The sequence below is a fragment of the Epinephelus fuscoguttatus genome, linkage group LG23 (genome assembly GCF_011397635.1).
Source record: "Epinephelus fuscoguttatus linkage group LG23, E.fuscoguttatus.final_Chr_v1".
In the NCBI taxonomy this organism is placed as follows: domain Eukaryota; kingdom Metazoa; phylum Chordata; class Actinopteri; order Perciformes; family Serranidae; genus Epinephelus; species Epinephelus fuscoguttatus.
In genome coordinates, this window is record NC_064774.1 from 23,591,439 (window position 1) to 23,613,537 (window position 22,099).

Consider the following 22,099-nt stretch of genomic DNA (forward strand, 5'->3'; position numbering starts at 1 on the left):
ATAAAATATACATTTTGAGTGCATGTTTGACAAAACATAAACAAGGTAAAGCCTTTTGTCATATCATGCTGATAAAAAATTGTGGTATTGAGATGCCATGGAAATATGTTGGGAAATAACAGCAACTGAAGAAAAAGACCTTGACTTTCGGTAAATCATTTCCAGTGTTGGGGAGTCATCAACTACATGTAACTAAACTAGTAGTTTAACAACAAGTTGCAGTAGCTTGCTGGTAATTAATATTTGTATATTGATTCACAAAGTTATTTACTTATTTATTTGTCACTTTTGTGTAGTTAACTTTAGAAACCACAAAAAATTTTGGGCCATGAGGGGAAAGCAATTTTTTATTTTGCAATTGCTTCTCTACTGAAACTGAACCCAAAATTAATCTAAGTACTGATTATTGTGGTTTATTAACAAATGTCCAGACAAGTTGTTGCATGCTATTTTACAGATTACCTGGCAAACTGAGTAACTCTGCTTGGTGCAATACCCCCACCTCTCTAGACTCTGAAGGCAGGTGTCAGACTGATGTACACTGTTTACAAAACTAAAGCTGACACTGCTGCACTCTCCCATGGTTCTTTGCTCCCAGGGTCCTATGTTCCCCAGCTCATTATCTTCTTAATATGACACATTAAAAAAAAACTTTCAGATTATGGTGATGGTGACCATGGTAAACATTAAACCTGCTTAGCATCAGCATATTAGCATTGCCATTGTGTGTGTAGCATGCTGATGATACTATTTAGCTGAAGTACCTCTGTGCCTCTAAGCACAACCTCACAGAGGCACTACAGTATCTTGGCTTTAAACACAAAGTCTTGTTAACCCCACGTTAGCTACAAAACTTGAACATACGCATAAAGAAAAGCAAAACAGTTTCATTAATCTGAATGAATTGGTCATAATAAAAGTATCTCTACCTGTCATTGGTCCAGAAGAAGGGATGACTCAAGCATTCTTCCACCTTAGGTCTGCTATTTGGTTCTTTATTGATCATCCACTCGATGAGATCCTTTGCCACCACATCTCGCACATGGTCTAAAGTGTAGTTCCCTTCATGAATGTTGCACTCACATTTAAAGTTGTCACCAAAAGGATGGTGTCCTCCAGAGAGGATATAATAAACCAGCATCCCTGCCACCTGAAAAGTTACATAGAAGTTTATTTAGTGAATGATTTTTCACCAAACCATCAAGAAAATTCTTTTAGCAGAAAAACTAACCTGTATGTCAGTGCTCCACTTGTATGGTGTGTCAGGTCTTCCTTCTAAAGTCTCCTTGGCCATCCAGCATTTTGTTCCTGCACTGCCTGTGTAGTAAGTTGTTTGTCCCATGGGTAACCGTCTGCTTATGCCAAAATCAGCTAATCTTGCCCTTCCTTTAACATCTGCAGGACAAATAATGTAGAGTGATTCTGCAAACAGTATCATATATTGAACAAAGTAAATTGAAATACTTTGTTTACTTTGAATTGTTTGCAGTTAAATTCCATCATTTCAGTGTATTTTGAACTTGTCTTACCGATCAAAACATTCTGTGGTTTGAGATCCCGGTGGAGAATTGGAGGACTTTGACAATGAAGCACCTTTAAACTCTTTAGAACCTTTTTAACAAGTTTTTTCATCAGTAGACCACTATCATTTTTTTTAATGTATTCTTCCAGGGTGTATTCACACAGCTGAAGACCAAGATATCCAAAGTTCTCATCCTCTGCAAAGTCAATGTATCGTACAATAGATGGATGATCCAGCTCTGGAAGTCGCAGGAATCCTTCCTCATTCTTCAGCTCCTGATAGTTGCATTTGGACATTCTCTTAATAGCAACTTCAGTGCCGTCATCTCTCAGCCCCAAGAAAACTTCAGTGCCATCACTTCCCTTCGCTATGCGGAACTCTGCATCATTCACATAAATCATGCTCCCAACTCTGGTGACTTTACTGTCATCAGTGCTCAGAAGCTTTTCTAATTGTTCTCTCCACCTTCCTTCTCTCTTGCTGATTTCTTCCCATTTGTGTTTTATTGATGACATGGTGGTGCTGATGTGGAATGGCTGCACATTTGAAGTTGACTCCATAATAGGAGTTGCTGTAAGATCTGTTGTGGAATTGGAAACTTCATCGATTGGTTTTTCTTGCTTTCTCTTGGGTCCAGGTGATGCTTTAGAGTCTTCACATTCTGAGTTTGGTTTGCTGAAATGATCTTTCAGTCGTCTGAGCACCTCTTTCAGCTTGTCATTCATTTTCATGTCTGCAGATATCAGTATGTCCTCAGGCACTGAAGTTATCCCCACTGATGTAAAGATGTTGGCTGCATGTTTAACTGACAGTAAGTTTGCAAATATGCCGCATGTGAAGACTCTGATGACAGTGTGCTGGTCCTTTATAAAAGGAGCAACTGTTTGGCATAACTTATCAACAAAGTTGGGATCCCAGCCATTTGTGTCTTTTGTCTTCTGTGTTAACACATATAGTGTTTGCAGAGCAAGTTGACATGTATCTCGTCTCTTTTTTGAGCCAAGCTGTTTCAGTAGATGGGGGATTATAGCCAAAGCCTGCTCATTTGGTATGTCTTCCACTGTGCAGAAAACTGCATGTAAACTGGAAATTGTGCGACCTACACAATCCTGGGGAATGTTTGGGAAACGACTGACTGCACCTGCAATGTAGGAGTTCAGGTTTCCAGTGTCCTTCAGCCATTTAACACATCCCTGGCGGTATTTTTCTGCATCTGGCCGAGTTACATTAAAAAGTATTTCAATCATGGTCAGATGGGTCTGAGGATGCTCCAGCAGCATGTGACTGTGAAAAGTTTTGAACACTTCTTCAATGGATTTCTGTTGCACAGCAATTTCCATATTCAAGAAATCTCCTTGCAATCTAAGGTTATGAGCTATCTGAAATACTTTTTCATCGTCAATATTATGTTCGGGATCAATAAAAGGCACAAATTGTATCGGTGCACCAGCAGATATGAGCACTTTCATGACATCATCCCGGTCACTGATGGCAGCAGTTTGCAGTGGTGTGAATAGCTGTATGGGATTTGATCCATTTGGATTAGCTTTTGCTTCAAGCAGTTTCTCCACAAAAAGGAGTGGTGCTTTGGATAGTGAGACATAATGCAAAGGTGTTAAGTCCTTTTTGGAAGCCTTGTTTGGGTCTGCACCTTGTTGCAAAAGGAAAGTAAAAATATCTCTGTTGTGATTCACAACAGCAGCAATCAGTGGGGTTATGTAGTCACTCAACTCTCTGCATGGGTAAACGTCATTAATGTTTCGGTCCTTCAGTATTCTTTTTAGGTTCTTGAGGTTGTTGTTAATAATACACTGTATTATGGGATGTGTTTCTATTGGGGGGACTGCAATTTGGATTCCTGGATAAGGGGCAGATGAAATTTGAAGGATGTCCATTTGGTTGCTTCAGAGGAACTATGAAAAAGACAAATTTATAACGTTACTGTTGCATTTGGTGCCATTTTAAACTTATGACAAGCAGCAAAAAGAATTACAGGTTCATATATTTATTTCATTTTCAAGTGTAATTTTTCAGTACTTCAGTACTCCATTTCACAAAATCCTAATTACCATCACTGTTTCTGGGTGGGTACAGATGGTGGATAATACAAGCCTGAGAGCAACTAAATCACAAACTATCCACATGGCTACATACAGTACAAAGGTGACATTCACCACCAAGGCTGTGAAACAAAAAGCCCTCAGCCAACTGCTGACATTATTGCAAAATAATTTCATTCTACAACTTGAAAACTCTCCTTTTGCTGTTTTTGCTGAGGAAAGTAACAGGTTAAGTAGTGATTTCACTGGGACACAAATGAAGCTGAGCGTATCTTCAGTTAGGGAGGCTTTCTTTCTGCTTCATTCTTTCACAGCTCTTTCTCTCTCTGTCTCACTTCCCTGCTTCCTGCTTTAGACTTTGAACTTCATCGTTCAGGCTGGAAACCAGAACTTGAATGTGCACAGCAGATTATTTTAAAATACAATGTTAAGGTAAATGTTAAAGGATTGTAAGACACTTACAATGTCGACGTGGGGTGTCCGCTGCAGAGTGAATTATATCTACCAAAACTTCACGTGCTGTGCTTTTTTCCTGTATTTCTGTCTGACACTCTTTGTCTCCGACTCTGCCTCTGTCTCTGTTTCCTGCTCCTCCCCTGGGCGTTTAGACGGTTTCAACATGCTTGTGAGGGGAAATGGGTTGGGCTTCAGCAGGAAACAACTGCAGGACATGCTCCTGCACTTCTATTTTTTCCAGGCTGATTTTCTTCCAGAAGTTTCTCTGAACATTGCTGACTGATGATCCAGTCACCAAATTCCAAATGCGAAAAGATCTAAGCTGATACCAATGTTGATATGTTCATCTCAGTGCCTTCAGCTGGTTTGCATGTATCTTGGGAGGACAGAATTGTTCCAACCAATATGTGAACAAACTGGTTCAGATTGTTCTCAGTCTAACTGTTCTGTACATGAAAATACCGGACAGACTGCGTCATGTAGGCTGTACTGATTCAGTATTCAATACGGGATGATCCTGTATCATATCTGATCAGAAGTGTTTTCAGTAGGTTTTGGTATTCCACCTCAGATGAAGAGCAGCGCACAGCGGCTTAAACCTTCCCTGGTCCTGACAGAGTCTCAAACTGGACTGTGTGCCTTTCAGAGAGTCTCAAGAGGATACTATATCACCACAGCAATAATGTGACACACGGTTCACAGGCGCCTGAGCAATGGAACAAGTGAAGCAAATGCATTATTCGGTCAGGGGAAGAAAACGTTTTTGCCAAAACATTTCTGGACCTCCCTGATCACTGATCAATCGATCAGAACAGTGCCCGGTCGCGCAGCGTATGAGAGAGGCAGACAAACACAGTGAAGCCTCTCCAGACAGCTCCTCAGTCTCTGAATTAACAGTCAAACTTTCAGCTGTGAAAAGTGACTTCTTTGTTTTAATTGTTTTTGTCAGACTTTAAATGGGATTCTTTACTAATACGGGGACGCATCGTTCTCCTTTCATCAGCTGCTTTTTGCTGTGCCTTAATTATCCTTACCACCAGGGACGGATTTAGTGTTTATGGGGGCCTGGGACCCCAAGCAAAGTGCCTTGCTTTATTTCCCCCCCTTTCTCTAACTGAGAATGTTGGTAGGCTATTAGCACTCAGAAGTAGGCCTACTCAAAACTTTCTTCTCAAGTAAAACTCTTAATAGCACACAGCAAAAGTTAAAGGAGAGGTTTTATTATCACAGTGTGTTTTAATTTACTTAGGGTGCTTTCAGACCTAGAGTTCACTTGCTTTTGTCCAGATCAGAGATTCATTTTGTGACAAAGTTGCATAATTGCCTAGAGTTGCTTCGTTTTCTCACGGCAGTATTTACAAGCGAACTACATCAAATGCCTTGAAAGCTGCTCTTGATTGGTCAGAATTTCCACTTGGGAAGTAAAAAAAAAAAACTGAAGAAGAGTACACTTGCAAGATAAATGTGACACTTTGTGTTGTCACAATGGAGGGACAACCACGCAGGTTGATTTTAGCGCTGCTCATCGTGGACTATATTGCTGTCATTGTTCATTTTAGTCAAACCATACAGTTTGAAAATGAGGCGCGGCTCCAACTAGAAAACAATGTTGTGATGCATTGGATGTGCTGAATGTGCATATTAAGGCAGTACAGGAGGAGGCGCACATTAATAATCCTCCAGGACTGTAACATGCTCATGTTTAACCCAAACAATGTGTCATGTGACTGCAGTTGGTTCAGATCAAGGTTGGAGCACATTCTCAAACCGCACCAGAGTTTGTTTGTAACTGGACCGAGACCACCTCTTCAAGAAGGTCTCAGTCCGGTTGTTTTGGTGCACATGGTGCGATTGCTGTGTTCACACCTGCCCAAACGAACGCACTCAGGGGCAAAGCGAACCTGAGTTCGATTTAACCTGACCATAAAGTCTGTTCAAGGTGGAGCTTTTAAGTCTTATATAACTGCTGGAAAGTTTATTAAATAATCATGATTGTGTTTTAATTGTTACATTTTTGAGTTATAATCTGAATCTGCAACATAGCCAGTAACATGCTGTTAGGTAAATGTAGTGGGACAGGGTTTACGTCTCAAGTACAAGTATACAGTTGTGGGGATATGTGAGATATGTTTTGAATGTACACAAAGTTTTTAACATGAACAGAAATCTTGCTGAAACACCTGTGAGCTATTCAAGTCCAGGTTTTTTTAATTAATTAAAATGGATTAATTAATCACTGATGTGAATAAGTGCCACTTGCATATCTAAAGAGGTTGTTCCCAAACGAAAGACACAAAGTAGGTTGGAAAAGTAAACTAAGCCTTCATGTGTTGACTCAGCAGAGATAACATTAAATAAGAAAAGTTGATCTGCAGGAGACAGAATGCCTGAGAGCCTTACTGTATTATATTCTATACCCTATCTTATATTTTGAATTGCATTGCCTGAATGCTTTGCTTTACATGTAGGAGCTAAGTCTATTACTTGCAGCTACTGAGATGTGTCAACAGGCCTGACCTGGTTGACATGCTTGCCTTGGTTGATGCCACGGCTTCCTTGGTGTATTGTGCTCAGAAAACGAGCTGCAGGCTCCGGTTACAGAACAACCATTGAATGTATTCATGCCAGCAAACATAGGATGAGTAAATGTCAGTTTCTTTATCTTTCATCCAAACCGAACACACAACTTTCAGCATATTCAACATTGGTCCGTGCCACAGCGGTCAAAAACCATTTCCCCCCCAGAGTCAAAACACCTGACAGCAACAACGTCCTTCCTACCTTTGTACACTAAGCTCAAAATACCAAAACAGCACCACCCAGTGTATATACATAGTAAATACAACCAATGTCTGCTGAGTGAAATGACTTACTTGGCTCCTACATCACATAAATAAAGACATTTCCAGCATAAATTGGTGCAAAAAACCTCACCAGAATGCTGGAAATTAAGTGGCTGATGCTCAAAATTTCCTGAGGGAATATGGTGTCTCAGTTACACACCATACTCCTCCTTATTGCTGAAGCTTTAATCTATATTAGTTTATGATGGCGGATGTGACATTCTGATAAAACTGTTAGTCAAACCAACACAGCCAGACTCAGCACATACAATGTGAATATGAAGTCTGCTGAACTTGGCAGGGTATCAGCTGTTTTATACTGGAGCATGTAACTCTGTAATAAAGACATGCACATCTGATGATAGTGTATAAAGTAGCACTGTGTATATTATGGTGGTAATGTAGGACTGGGGTTGATTTCAGAGGGAGTGAAGCTGAACAACATTGTGCCTTTGAGAGGTGGTCAACTCAGTGAAACATCAGTGGAGGAAGGTGCCATCTTGATCGCCACAAACACACCCTGCCTGACCGTAGACCTGTTGATTTATGCTTTTTTTTTGTTGATGAGAGCAACAAAACTGAACCAATACAGTAAAGTTGCTGCCCATAAGACCAAAACAAAAAGCTGAAAGACACTTAAATGAGCTGAGAGGGACTGCAGTCATTGGAATTTACTGTGGGTTCGTCATTATGTGTGACCCCTTTCACATTAACATACTTGGACACATCAACATAAACATATTGATTGGTGCAGTAAAGAAATTCCCCACTATATCATAATGATCAATGAATGATAAAACACTTGTTACAATCATACCTTTACACATTTTATTTTGATACTTATGATTAGATTTACAGTATACTTTGAGAGTAACATTCAGTATGCTTAAAGCAAAATCATACACAAGAATCTGCATGTTGTCAAGCTAGTATAGTCCATGACCATTTTGCATCTTTAATTGAAGTCAGTGCAAAGATCTGTTCAGATTTGTTTGATAAACAGGGAGTGGAATTGCAGCCCTTGTTTTACACACATCTTTTAGCTTGTCATTCAACATTGTTCCTTTTACAATCTTTCTGAAACAATGGCACTTCTAAGAGGCCATGACAGAAAGGCAATGAAACAAGGCCAATGGGACAGTCAAGAACATCTCAAGAAACTAAAATGACACAAAACACCATCTGTCCCTGCAGTTATTTGTGAAAGAAATCAACATAGAATATGATTCTGTAATTCATTAAATTTCCTTTTCTTCCACCCCCATATAATGTAGCAATATCATGGAAATCTGCAAGAATAAAAGAACATAAAAACGTAAAATTTTAAACATAACTATAGTGGTAAAATATATCAGCAGTAAAATCTAAACAAAAAAAGTCAAACATAATAATATTGATAATAATGATATTAATGGTCAAGAACAAATCCTCAAAATAAGTCAAAAGTAAAAAGAAAGTCCCTTAAGACTAAACGACTGCACAGTATCTTATAACCTTTGGAAAATAGTTACTATGTACAATAGATATGCAAAACCTTACAGGCTTATTTCACAGAAGACATTTTGACACGTCACAGAAGAAAAAGCACAGGTGTAAATAATACAGTGAATGATGGCTGAGTTCCATTCAGCTGCTTCAGTTTCCGGGTCCTGGTGTTGGTCACATGTTGGCATGGCTTACTGGGACACTTCAACAGAGGGTAGCCTTTGTTAATGTTATGTGTTACAACTGTGCTTTTCCTTTTATGAGTCTGATAATGTCAGGTGTGAAAAAGACCCATGGCACTTGTTTTTTTTTTGTGCAGTCTTGTTGCCCTGTGCTGCTAAAACCTTGACATATGGGCGATACACTGTAACTGTCAAAAAGGAAAATATGACATCAGAACTGCTTGTTGTTAATACAAAGCTTTGACTGTTAATAAGACTCTAAAGTCATTTGAAGTCCTTTATCTTTTTGGATTTCAACTTAACTTCAAGTCACTGGGGAGAGACTCTTGAACTGGGACAGCCAGATGTTCCTCAGGACTTATGGACAGCTTTGTGAAGCTGGTGGTGATGTCTTCTCTTTGAAACATTTGCTTTAAGGGTGTCTCTGAATTCCACCCTCGGGTCTTGGCAAACTTGTAAACACATCCAAAGAGATCAGGAAACATCTTCATCACATCAACTTGGGCTGCATCTTCCTCACTGCAAACAAAAAGGAATATTTTAACATAAAGTAATAATGAACACCCAGCTTACAAATATTTGATAGTCATCTAATTTGTGAATGACATCCATGATCTAATCTAATTGATCTCTTTTGGTATCAAAGGAGGTAAAAAGCTGGACATTTAATTCAGAATCATGATTAAACTCACACCAAGGTATCAGTGAAACAGTGGGGCAACAACACCAACAACTACAACTTGTCAAAATGACAAAAGCTCAGTCTTCAGAGCATATTCTCACACTTTTGCGATTTCTGCCTTCAGCTCAATACAGTGAAGATGAATGGGATTTTGTTTGTGGAGCTCAGGGCAATGAAAAGTTACAACTGCAAAACTGACTTACTAGTGCTCATGGAGGTTTCGTATGAAGCGCAGTAATCCCAATGTGTTTTCAGGGTAGGCCTTCTTCTTGCCATCCAATTTCTGGACCAACTCTGATGGAAACTGTAATGTCAACCATTAGTTATAATTACAGATAATGAAGTGAACCTCAGGAATACAAACTAGTTCGGTTTTGTTTACCAGTTAGCCTGGACTCAATCCTGACATCCCGAACAATTACAGACCCATCTCCAACCTCCCTTTTCTATCAAAACTTCTGGAATGTGCTGTTGCTTCACAACTCAAAGCCCACCTCTCTGTCAATAACCTCTATGAATCATTGCAGTCCGGTTTCCTCAAAGTCACAAACGACCCTCTCTTTTTCTCTGATGGCGGCAAACTCAGCATACTCATTCTACTTGACCTGAGTGCAGCATTCAACACATCAACCATTCCATCCTTCTCTCCGGCCTTGAAACCACTCTTAACATCACCGGCACTGCTCTCTCCTGGCTCAATTCCTACCTCTCCGACAGATACTAGTTCATCAGCATTAACATTTGCAAATCCCCACTGCTGCCCTCTGCCAAGGTGTTCCCCAAGGTTCAGTTCTTGGCCCCTTACTTTTCATCCTGTACATTCTCCCCCTCGGTCAAATAATCCGTCATCATGGACTTCAGTTTCACTGCTTTGCCGATGACATCACTGAAATAAAATCCTGGCTTCAAACCAACTTCCTCAAACTGTGACAAATCAGAAGTCATCATCATCGGCCCCAAATCTGTCATCAAATCCACCCATAACTTTTCCCTCTTCATCGATGGCTCCACTGTGCTCTCCTCCTCCCATGTCCCTAACCTTGGTGTCATCTTCAATCAAACCCTCTCTTTTGACCAACACATCAAACACATCACCAAAACAGCCTTCTTCCATCTCAGGAACATCGCCCACCTGCGTCCATCCCTCTCCTTAGCTGCACAGACCCTCATCCACGCATTCCTCACTTCCAGACTAGACTACTGCAATAGCTTCCCCCTCGGTTTGTCAGCCAAAACACTCAAGAAACTTCAGTGTATCCAGAACTCAGCTGCTTGTCTTCTCACACACTCCTATACCCATGACCACATCACCCCCGTTCTTCATAACCTCCATTGGCTCCCCATCCCCCAGCATATCCACTTCAAACACCTCATCATCATCACCTTCAAAGCTCTCCACAACCTGGCCCTCCCCTACCTGTCTGAGCTCCTCCACCAGCAAACTCCCTCCTGCACTCTCAGGTCTGCTGATGCCAACCCCTAAAGTGCTATACAAATCCAATGTTTTATCATTATTATTATTATTATTATTATTATTATTGGGTTCCAAATGAAGTGAAGAATGAAGTTGTTATGTTGCAGCCACCTGATCTTTCCACTTTTTGAAGGATCCATCCTCAGCACATTTTTCCAGTGAAGAGATCAGTTCCTGGTCAGCATTTCGACAGTTTTCAACCTCCTTCCTGTCTCCAACCTTTCTCAAGTATTCAACTTTCCTGAAAAATAAAATATACATTTTGGGTGCACATTTGACAAAACATAAACAAGGTAAACCCTTTTGTCACTTGACTTTAGGTAAATCATTTCCAGTGTTGGGGAGTAGTAAACTACATGGAATCAAACTAGAAGTTTAACAACAAGTTGCAGTGGCTTGCTGGTAATTCACACAGTCATTTACTTATATATTTTTTTGCCACTTTTGTGTTGTTAACTTTAGAAACCACACACAATTTTGGGCCATGAAGGGCAATTTTTTTTATTTCACAATTGCTGAACCCAAAATTAGTCTAAGTATTGATTATTGCGGTTTATTAAGAAATGTCCAGAGAAGTTGTTGCATAATATTTTAGAGGTTACCTGGCAAACTGAGTAACTCTGCTTGGTGCAATACCCCCACCTCTCTAGACTCTGAAGGCAGGTGTTAGACTGATGTACACTGTGTACGATACCAAAGCTGACATTGCTGCACTCTCCCATGGTTCTTTGCTCCCAATGTTCCCCAACTCATTATCTTCTTATTATGACACATTAAGGAAACCTTTCAGATTATGGTGATGGTGGGCATGGTAAACATTACACCTGCTTAGCATCAGCATGTTAGCATTGCCATTGCAACCACAGCATGCTCATGATACTATTTAGTGACAGTACCTGTGTGCCTTTAAGAACGGCTTCACAGAATCGCTCATATCCTGTTAGACTCTCAGTCTTGTTTCAGTCCTCACATCACTACTTTACTTCCATTACTTCTTGTATGTACAACTCAGTGAATCACCATGAATGCCTTTGAAATAAGACTGTAAGTGTGCATTTTCCCAGTTTGCACACTTTATTGCATAGAGACCACAAAGACGTGCAAAAGACATGGAACTGTTGGAGATTGTGAAATCAATTGGATGCAGCCAGGATGAGGCTATCATAGCAGCCTGCCTTTAAGTGTGGCTATTGAGAAAAGGCATGAACACATTTCATCCTTAATCAAAATTGTCAACTATTTTCTGGGTTTAGTGGGCTGGATATAATGTCAGTGGATCACCAATCATGAAGGTGCATCACCTAGGAACCATGAATGTTTGTACCAAATTTGGTTCCACTCTATCCAGTAAATGTAGAAATACAGTATTTCACTCTGGACCAAAGTTGCAGAACTACCAAATGACTGACGATCAATTTCCATTTCTTTCTCACCTTTCAGAGGTCCAGAAGAAGGGATGACTCAAGCATTCTTCCACTTTAGGTCTGTTCTTTGGTTCTTCATGGATCATCCCCTCAACGAGATCTTTTGCTACCACATCTTGAACATGGTCCAAACTGTACTTCCCCTCATCAATGTTGTTCTCGCATTCATGAGATTTGTCACCAAAAGGATGGTGTCCTCCAGAGAGGATATAATAAGTGAGCATCCCTGCCACCTTAAAAATAAAAACACTTTACCAGTTAGGAAAGTATTTTTCACAAAGCCATTAATGAAGTTTGTGTAGCAGAAAAACTGACCTGTATATCAGTGTTCGACTTGTAAGGTATGTCACCATCGTCTGCCAAAGTTTCCTTGGCCATCCAGCATCTTGTTCCTGCACTGCCTGTGCGATAAGTTGTTTGGCCTTTGGCTAAACGTCTGCTGATGCCAAAATCAGCTAATCTTGCCCTCCCGTTAACGTCTGTAAAACAAATCAGGGGGATAAACTCAACAAACAAATTAAGTACAATAATAATGATCTTTCCTGAATTTCAGACAGTGGAGTCCATCATTTCAGTGTATTTTGAACTCGTCTTACCGATCAAAACATTCTGTGGTTTGAGGTCCCGGTGGAGAATTGGAGGACTTTGACAATGAAGCACCTTTAAACTGTCAAGGACCTGATACACAAGACTCTTCTTCAGCAGCCAATCATATTTTTTTTTTATGTATTCTTCCAGGGTGTATTCACACAGTTGAAGACCAAGATATCCAAAGTTCTCATCCTCTGCAAAATCAATGTATCGTACAATAGATGGATGATCCAGCTCTGGAAGTCGCAGGAATCCTTCTTCATTCTTCAGCTCCTGATAGTTGCATTTAGTCATTTTCTTAATAGCAACTTCAGTGCCGTCATCTCTCAGCCCAAAGAAAACTTCAGTGCCATCACTTCCCTTCGCTATGCAGAGCTCTGCATCGTTCACATAACTCATGCTGCCAACTCTGGTGACTCTACTGTCATCAGTGCTCAGAAGTTTTTCCAGTTGTCCTCTCCACCTCTTGCTGATTTCTTCCCATTTGTGTTTTATGGATGACATGGTTGGCCCCTTGACAGCAGTTGCTGTTTGATCAGTTGTGGCAGTGTAAACTTCATTGATTGGTTTTTCTTGCTTTTCTGACTTTTCCGTCTTTCTCTTGGATCCAGGTGATGCTTCAGAGTCTTCACATTTTGGCTGGCTGAAATGATCATTCAGTCGTCTGAACACTTCTTTCAGCTTGTCGTTCATTTTCATGTCTGCAGTTGTCAGTATGTCCTCAGGTACTGAAGTTATCCCCACTGATGTAAAGATCTTGGCTGCATGTTTAACTGAAAGTAAGTTTGCAAATACGCCGTATGTGAAGACTCTGGTGTCAGAGGAGTGCTGGTCCTTTATAAAAGGAGCAACTGTTTGGCATAACTTCTCAACAAAGTTGGGATCCCAGCCATTTGTGTCTTTTGTCTTCTGTGTTATCACATATAGTGTTTGCAGAGCAAGTTGACATGTATCTCGTCTCTTTTTTGAGCCAAGCTGTTTCAGTAGATGGGGGATTATAGCCAAAGCCTGCTCATTTGGTATGTCTTCCATTGTGCAGAATACTGCATATAAACTGACAATTGCCCTACATACATGATCCTGGTCAATGTTTGGAAAACGACTGACTGCACCTGCAATGTAGAAGTTCAGATTTCCAGTGTCCTTCAGCCATTTAACACATCCCTGGCAGTATTTTTCTTCATCTGGCCCAGTTAGATTAAAAAGTATTTCAATCATGGTCAGATGGGTCTGAGGATCTTCCAGCAGCATGTGACTGTGAAAAGTTTCAAATACTACTTCAGGTGGTCCCCGTCGCACTGCAATGACCATATCCAAAAAATATCTGATCTTGGAGCAAAATTGATCTCCATTCGATGCAAGGTTATGAACTATCGGAGATATTTTTTCATTGTGAATATTCCGTTCAGGGTCAGCGACAGGCAACAATTTTATCGATGCACCAGCAGATATGAGCACTTTCACAATATCATCCCTGTCATTGATGATAGCAGTTTCCAGTGGCGTAAATAGCTGTGTATCTTGTTCCAATAAATCCCATGGATCCCATGCATTTGTTGAGAATCCAAATGGATAGGGTCCATTCAGATTCGATCCATCTGCATCAGCTTTTGCTTCAAGCAGTTTCTCCACAAAAAGGAGTGGTGCTTTGGATAGTGAGACATAATGCAAAGGTGTGAAGTCCTTTTCGGAAGCCTTGTTTGGGTCCGCACCTTGACGCAAAAGGAAAGTAAATATATCTTCGTTGTGACATACAACAGCAGCAATCAGTGGGGTGATATAGTCACTCCACTCTCTGCATGGGTAAAATCCATTAATGTTGTTGTTCTTAAGTAATTTTTTGAGCCTCTTGGGGTTGTTGTTAATAATACATTGTATTATGGGATGTGTTACTTTTGGGGGGACTGGGACTTGGAATTCTGCATAATGGGCAGGTGGAATTTGAAAGACGTTCATTTGGTTGCCTCAGAGAAACTGTAAAAAAAAAAGAAAATTATGAAGTTACTGTTACAGCTGCTGCCATTTTAAACTTTTGACAAGCAGCCAAAAGCTCTCACTACAATTAAGGGTTCATTAAGTTTATTTCATGTTCAAGTGTAATTTTTAAGTGTTTTGAGAGGCTCCATTCCACAAAATTCCGATTCCTGCCTCTGTATTAATGTGGGTACAGATTCTACATAATTTAAATCTGAGGGCAACTAAATCACAAAATATTCATGTGGCTACATAAAATACAAAGGTGACATTTATCACTAAAACTGCAATTCAAAAACCCCTCAGCAAAGTACCGACTTGTATGTTAAAGAATTACTTTGACAAGTTAAAAACTCCTCTACGGCTATTTACCGTATTTACTCAGATTTGCAACAGGCTGAGTGGTAATTTAACATGGACACAAATACAGTCAAGCGTACACTGGTTCTTAATTTCAGATATGCTACTGCATACCTATGATGTACTGTTTTTAGAAAAGACAGCAAGAGTGCCACACCTTGACCTCTTTGACTGGTTTAGACTTTGAACTTCCTCATTCGGGAAACCAGAATTTATCTTTGAATGAACACAGCTATGAAATGTCCATTAATAATTTTTGATCTTAGTAGGTACATGGATGAAACATTGTAGGCAACTGGACTTGCTTGAGTTTCTTGAAGACGTTTCCCCTCTCAACCAAGAGGCTTCTTCAGTTCAGAACTCTTGGTTGAAAGGGGAAATGTCTTCAAGAAGCAAGTCCAGTTGCCTATGATATAGCACTTCAGATTACCATGACCTGGATGACTGAGAATCTTCACCAACAAGGATGAAATGTTGTGCTGCTAAACAAACACATAACTATAGGAATGGATTATGAATAAGAATAGGGCTACATGAATGTGTCTCTCTTAGGCAAGCACACAGATTATTTTAAAATACAGTTTTTAGGTGATTTTAAGGTTTACATGTTCAAGAATTAACTTACATTGTTGACATGAGGTGTCCACTGCAGTGTGAATGAAAACTTAACATGCTGTGCTTTTCCTGTATTTCTAACACTCTTTGTCTCTGAGTCTGACTGTGCTGCTCTCTCTCTTGCTCCTCCCAAATACAGCTACAGGTTGGACAAGATTTGCTGGGAGGGACGTGTTTCCACAGCAAACAACAGGGCCACATACCCTTTCACTTTTGATTCTCGTTGGTTCTCTTACTAAAGTCTCTCTAAACATTGTTGTCCGACTGTCCAGTCTCCAAAGTCCAAACATGAGAGGATGTGGGTTGACACCAATGTTGATATGCTCATCTGAGTGACTACAGCTGTTATCATGCGCAGGCCTATCATTTAAGGAGACTAAAAATGATTTTAGTTAGGGTTTGCGTTTTAACAATTTGGTTATACAGCCACTATTCTAAAAAGAACAATAAGCTTTTTCAAAATAGTAATCTGCTATTTGATAGACTGATATAAACGTACATAACTGTAAAGATAAATTCTGAAACCATGGTTCAGCGTCCACAGTTGTATAATTCTGCTGTGAATGTGACATTCTGATAAAACCATCCGTCAAACCAACACAGCCAAACTCAGCACATACAATGTGAATATGAAGTCTGCTGAACTTGGCAGGGTATCAGCTGTTTTATACTGGAGCATGTAACTCTGTAATAAAGACATGCACATCTGATGACAGTGTAAAAAGTAGCACTGTGTATATTATGGTGGTAATGTAGGACTGGGGTTGATTTCAGAGGGAGTGAAGCTGAACAACATTGTGCCTTTGAGAGGTGGTCAACTCAGTGAAACATCAGTGGAGAAAGGTGCCATCTTGATTGCCACAAACACACCCTGCCTGACCATAGACCTGTTGATTTATGCAATTTCTTTGCAGTTGATTTGCATTGTGGCAAATGAGCTCTGTACAACAGTGAGCACAGTGATGTCACATTGAGTGTATCTATAAATGCTGGACAAGCTGTGTATGGTGGCTTTGTGGAGCTTTTTCACTGAAAATAGCTCAACAGGCAGAGTTGATGAGAGTGGAAACTGATGCAAAACAAAATAAAAAACAAAACAAAAAGCTGAAAGACGCTTGAATGCTCATTAGAACTGAGAGGGACTGCAGTCATTTGAATTTACTGTGGGTTCGTCATTATGTTTGACCCCTTTCAAATTAACATACTTGGATACATCAACATAAACATATTGATTGGTGCAATAAAGAAATTCCCCACTATATCATAATGATCAATGAATGATAAAACACTTGTTACAATCATACCTTTACACATTTATTAAGATTTACAGTATATTTTGAGATTAACATTAAATATAAACAAAGAAAAAAACATACAAAAGTTAGTATATTCCATCACCATTTTGCTTCTTTAATTGAAGTCAGTGCAACGATGTGTTCAGATTTGTTTGATAAACAGGGAGTGGAATTGCAGCCCTTGTTTTACACACATTTTTAAGCTTGTAATTCAACATTTGTTGTTCCTTTTACAATCTTTCTGAAACAGTGGTACTTCTAAGAGGCCATGACAGCAGGTAATGGGACAAGGCCAATGGGACAGTCAAGAACAGCACAAGAAACTAAAATGACACAAAACACTATCTGTCCCAGCAGTTATTTGTGAAAGAAATCAACATAAAATATGATTCTGTAATTCATTAAATTTCCTTTTCTTCCACCCCCATATAATGTAGCAATATCACGGTAATATGCAGGAATAAAAGAACATTAAACTGTAAAATGTTAAAATAACTACAGTGGTAAAAGATATCAGCAGTAAAATCTAAACAAAAAAAGTCAACATTATAAAAGTCAACATTATAATAATAATAACAATAATAATAATAATAATAATAATAATAATAATAATAATAATAATATTAATGGTCAAGAACAATTCCTCAAAATAAGTCAAAAGTAAAAAGAAAGTCCCTTAAAACTAAACGACTGCACAGTATCTTATAACCTTTGGAAAATAGTTACTATGTACAATAGATATGCAAAACCTTACAGGCTTATTTCACAGAAGACATTTTGACGCGTCACAGAAGAAAAAGCACAGGTGTAAATAATACAGTGAATGATGGCTGAGTTCCATTCAGCTGCTTCAGTTTCAGGGTCCTGGTGTTGGTCAAATTGTCATGGCTTACTGGGACACTTCAACAGAGGGTAGCCTTTGTTGATGTTATTTGTTACAACTGTGCATTTTCTTTTATGAGTCTGATAATGTCAGGTGTGAAAAAGACCCATGGCACTTTTTTGATTTCAACTCAACTTCAAGTCACTGGGTTGAGACTCTTGAACTGGGACAGCCAGATGCTCCTCAGGACTTATGGACAGCTTTGTGAAGCTGGTGGTGATGTCTTCTCTTTGAAACAGTTGCTTTAAGGGTGTCTCTGAATTCCATCCTCGGGTCTTGGCAAACTTGTAAACACATCCAAAGAGATCAGGAAACATCTTCATCACATCAACTTGGGCTGCATCTTCCTCACTGCAAACAAAAAGGAATATTTTAACATAAAGTAATAATGAACACCCAGCTTACAAATATTTGACAGACATCTAATTTGTGAATGGCACCATGATCCCATGATTACACTGTGTGCTGTCTTACAGTAGACATTGTGACTGATGCGTTCTGTTTCGATTTTTGTATGTATCCTCTACTGCTAATCTATTTTATAATAATAAAACAACTAGCAGTAAACTGACCAGGAATCTAATGTATCTCTTTTGGTATCAAAGGAGGTAAAAAGCTGGACATTTAATCCAGAATCATCATAAGGGCAAAAAAACCAAAATCATTTTAAAACAGTAAAGGATCAGACATTGGCAAAAACCAATGTGGGTGTAAAATAGGTCAGTGTTAAAGTGAAGTGAGGGGGATTAAACTCACACCAAGGTATCAGTGGGGAAACAACACCAACAACTACAACTTGTCAGGCTCAGTCTTCAGAGCATATTTTCTGACTTTTATCTGCCTTCAGTCCAATACAGTGAAGATGAATGGGATTTTGTTTGTGGAGCTCAGGGGAATGAAATGTTTCAACTGCAAAACTGACTTACTAGTGCTCATGGAGGTTTCGTATGAAGCGCAGTAATCCCAGTGTGTTTGCAGGATAGGACTTCTTCTTGCCATCCATCTTCTGGAGCAACTCTGGTGGAAACTGTAATGCCAACCCTTAGTTATGATTACAGATAATGAAGTGGACCTCAGGAATACAAACTAGTTAGGTTCCAAATGAAGAATAAAGTTGTTATGTTGCAGTCACCTTATCTCTCCACTGTTGGAAGGATCTATCCTCAGCACATTTTTCCAGTGAAGAGATCAATTCCCGGTCAGCATTTCGACAGTTTTCAGCCTCCTTCCTGTTTCCAATCTTTATCAAGTATTCAACTTTCCTGAAAAATGAAATATACATTTTAGGTGTGTTGGGATTCACAGGACCACAGATGATTTGTCATTTGTTAAAATCTAAACTGGACATGTGAAAGCTTTTCCTCTCTGCATGCTCTTTGTTCTTAAAACAAAGACAGCTATTTGACACTCATCTCTACAGGAGGTCACCTCACACCTCAGTGAGACACAAGTCTCAAAACTTGATTGGACAGGACTGCTACAGTGACATGTGACTCTGTGATGTCACAAGCATCTGTAGAAGGTCTGCTCCCTTCAGACAGTCTTTCTCTTACATCTCTTCTCTGCTGGGCCTGGAAAAGCCCAGATGCTCTCTTGCTCGTGACATGCCGAGCAGGACACACCACCTCTGACCAACTCAGAGACCATTGCCCCAAACCACTAAAGGGAGGGCAATTGCTCACAGACTCTCTTTCTCCAGCTTCATCTGAGTTTGGAACAAAGGACACAACAAAAGGATGGGATTAGTTTTACATGGGCATGTGGAGTAATGTCACTTTACACTCGGATGAAAACATCTGTTCTGACCTCACTGAAGTGCCAGGTATGATCAACTTCTGCCTCACTATCTGAGCAATGTTTGGATAATTCAGTGCATAGTTTTCCACCACAAGAGTGGATCGTGGTCGGCTCGTAGTGGTGTCTCATTCTGGTAACGTTTCATCTCTTCTTCAAAAAGGGTAGGCAGGGAGGCAGCAGGTGCAACATTCTCCCTGTATGTCTCCCCGAACATGGTCACATATTGCAGACAGCGCAGTGGGTGGTGTTGGCGCAGCGGGCTCCTCCGTCGGCGCCTCTCCCTCCATCGCTGCATCCCTCTTTGGCCCGGCTTGTGCGCGAGCCATCTCTGCCCGAACGGGATTCGCCATGATATACAACGTTATTGATAGTATTAATTAATTATTAATGACATTTGAATTATCAAATTTAGGTTCGAACCTATAAAAAAATATATATATTCAAATATATTTCTAACTTCGATTTTTTTTGACAGCCCTAACACACATATTTACTGCTGGTCTATTCGCACGGGGTGTGAAGGTAATTGTCCGTGACCCTTTTACAGAAGATAAAAGTCGCGGTAATCTTTACTGACATCGTGTGGTAATGATTACTGACATGGCACATTCGGATGGGACTAAAATCTCTGGTAATTATTACTTTACCCCACGTACCTATGTAAAACTAATCCCGTCCGAATAGGGCTAAAGACTGCAGCTGGAACCACAGCTCTTTCCCGCCTTCCTCTGCCAGCTAACAAAGCAGCACACCATAAAGCGACTCTTACTTCCATCCGTTCAAGGATCGGTAACGTAACAACTGGGCATAGCTTATCACAGCTTTACAGGCTAAGCAAGACTGTTTAACTTGTTGTATGTGATTTAATGCTGTCATTAGCCCCTTTTCCATTGCAGGAACTTCTATCAATTACCCGGAATTTTGAAAAACTTCTGTGCGTTTCCACCGAAATTACCCGGGTAAAAACTTTCCCTCAACCCCAAATTTACCCTGGAAAAAGTACCTAGTAAGGGTGTAGGACTTTTCAGATTACCCAGAATTCTTGAGAGGTGGGGCTGTTTGCTGAAGAACACTGATCGGTGGAACACACACTTGCAGCGTTCCACATTTCCTGGTATGGGCAGCCCCTGCAGGCTTTATTTCATTTCTACAAGCTTCACTTCGTTTGTGTTTTGATTAAGGATGGGTGCCAACACCTGGTGCTAAATTAGCTCCGGGGCTAAATTATCAGAGACCGTAGTATTGATAAGCGCTAACGGTATCGGTTCTTTTGTGCCGGTTCTAATCTCCTCCACATACACACACACACACGCCGATGCCACACGGTAACCGATGAACAGCCGAGCGGCTGCTTTGGAAACAAAGTGAAGATAACTCGAAAATGACTCGAGTTTACTGCAGCTAGACTCATTACTGTAGGTGACGTTAAACTTTAGTGGGTAAGCAGCCAATACCTTATCAAGACATGTGTTCAGCAGGCATGAACATGTAGACATGCAGACAGCAATATTCAATATGCTCCGTCCACAGTCTCTCATCCACCGACACTAACGTTTTGTCTTACACAAGGACAGCATGCTAGCTCTGCTGATAGCGAATTGTTACTAAAAAGCTCACATGACAGCTGTCTGTATGTTGACTAACTTAGTTTGAAACTTATCTTAAAATACTTTTAAACTTAGCTGCTGACTGAGACAAACAGCCCAAATTCTTTACCAGTGCATACCACCGAGCTGGCGGAGCCAAATACAGGGCACACGTCAAATCATCTACGTCATCACGCTAATTTGAATACATTTTCCGGAACTTGCAGAGCAAACCACACAGATTACCGGGAATTATTTTACCCAGGTAAACAAATTCCGGGTAATAAAAGTTCCTGGAAATGCTGGTGGAAAAGGGGCTATTGAGTTATTTTTTAATATACTTTATTAATCCCCCTGAGGGGAAAGTCAGTTTTCACTCTTTTTGTCATTAACACACATGTTAACACACAGGTGCGAAAGACACAGACATGCACAAACAGGACCTATACATGCACAAAGTGGAGAGATGTCAGAGTGAGGGGGCTGCCTTGGTCAGGCGCCCCGAGCGGTTGAAGGGTCTGGTGGTCGGCAGCGCCCAAGAGGTGAACTGGCACCTCTCCAGCCACCAGTTCAAGCTCCATATTTGGTCCAGATAGGCACTTGAACAGACGACCCTCAGGTTCCTAACCCAAGTCCCTATGGACTGATCTACTGCCACCCTGTAATTATTGTGATTGTTTGCAGTTAGGTCATTAGTTGGCTTCACCAAAGCTAAATGTTTAGTTTGCTAAACTAGACAAAAGGAGTGAAAAAATTGACTTTACCCTCAGGGGGATTAATGCTGTTCACAAACAGATTCTTGCACACAACTAAACAATCTCTGCACTAATCCAGACCGTTTGCAACACAAATCACATTCACAGAGACTCA

At 40.2% G+C, this 22,099-nt stretch overlaps 2 protein-coding genes across 9 annotated transcripts in view; both read right to left on the reverse strand.

Annotated features, from left to right (window-relative positions):
• The window catches only part of LOC125883547 (leucine-rich repeat LGI family member 2-like), a 73,512-nt gene that overhangs the window by 14,306 nt on the left and 37,107 nt on the right, over window positions 1-22,099 (reverse strand). The window contains exons 2-7 of one of the 3 annotated variants that reach the window (XM_049567902.1): window positions 12,725-14,693; window positions 12,444-12,607; window positions 12,138-12,361; window positions 10,816-10,945; window positions 9,434-9,534; window positions 8,376-9,067 (exon numbers count right to left, since the gene is read on the reverse strand). In XM_049567902.1, coding sequence (XP_049423859.1) covers window positions 8,842-9,067; window positions 9,434-9,534; window positions 10,816-10,945; window positions 12,138-12,361; window positions 12,444-12,607; window positions 12,725-14,675 — 2,796 coding nt within the window. In that variant the 5' untranslated portion in view covers window positions 14,676-14,693 and the 3' untranslated portion in view covers window positions 8,376-8,841. Of the gene's footprint in view, window positions 1-8,375; window positions 9,068-9,433; window positions 9,535-10,815; window positions 10,946-12,137; window positions 12,362-12,443; window positions 12,608-12,724; window positions 14,694-22,099 lie in introns of those variants that run through there. The other 2 variants (XM_049567903.1, XM_049567904.1) reach the window with 2 other exon arrangements.
• The window catches only part of LOC125883548 (uncharacterized), a 47,428-nt gene that overhangs the window by 14,306 nt on the left and 11,023 nt on the right, over window positions 1-22,099 (reverse strand). Inside the window, exons 1-3 of one of the 6 annotated variants that reach the window (XM_049567910.1) lie at window positions 4,045-4,297; window positions 1,530-3,435; window positions 1,232-1,395 (exon numbers count right to left, since the gene is read on the reverse strand). The exons of 2 other annotated variants lie outside the window; for them this stretch is intronic. In XM_049567910.1, coding sequence (XP_049423867.1) covers window positions 1,232-1,395; window positions 1,530-3,417 — 2,052 coding nt within the window. In that variant the 5' untranslated portion in view covers window positions 3,418-3,435; window positions 4,045-4,297. Of the gene's footprint in view, window positions 1-1,231; window positions 1,396-1,529; window positions 3,436-4,044; window positions 4,298-22,099 lie in introns of those variants that run through there. 3 more of the 6 variants (XM_049567911.1, XM_049567913.1, XM_049567907.1) reach the window with 3 other exon arrangements.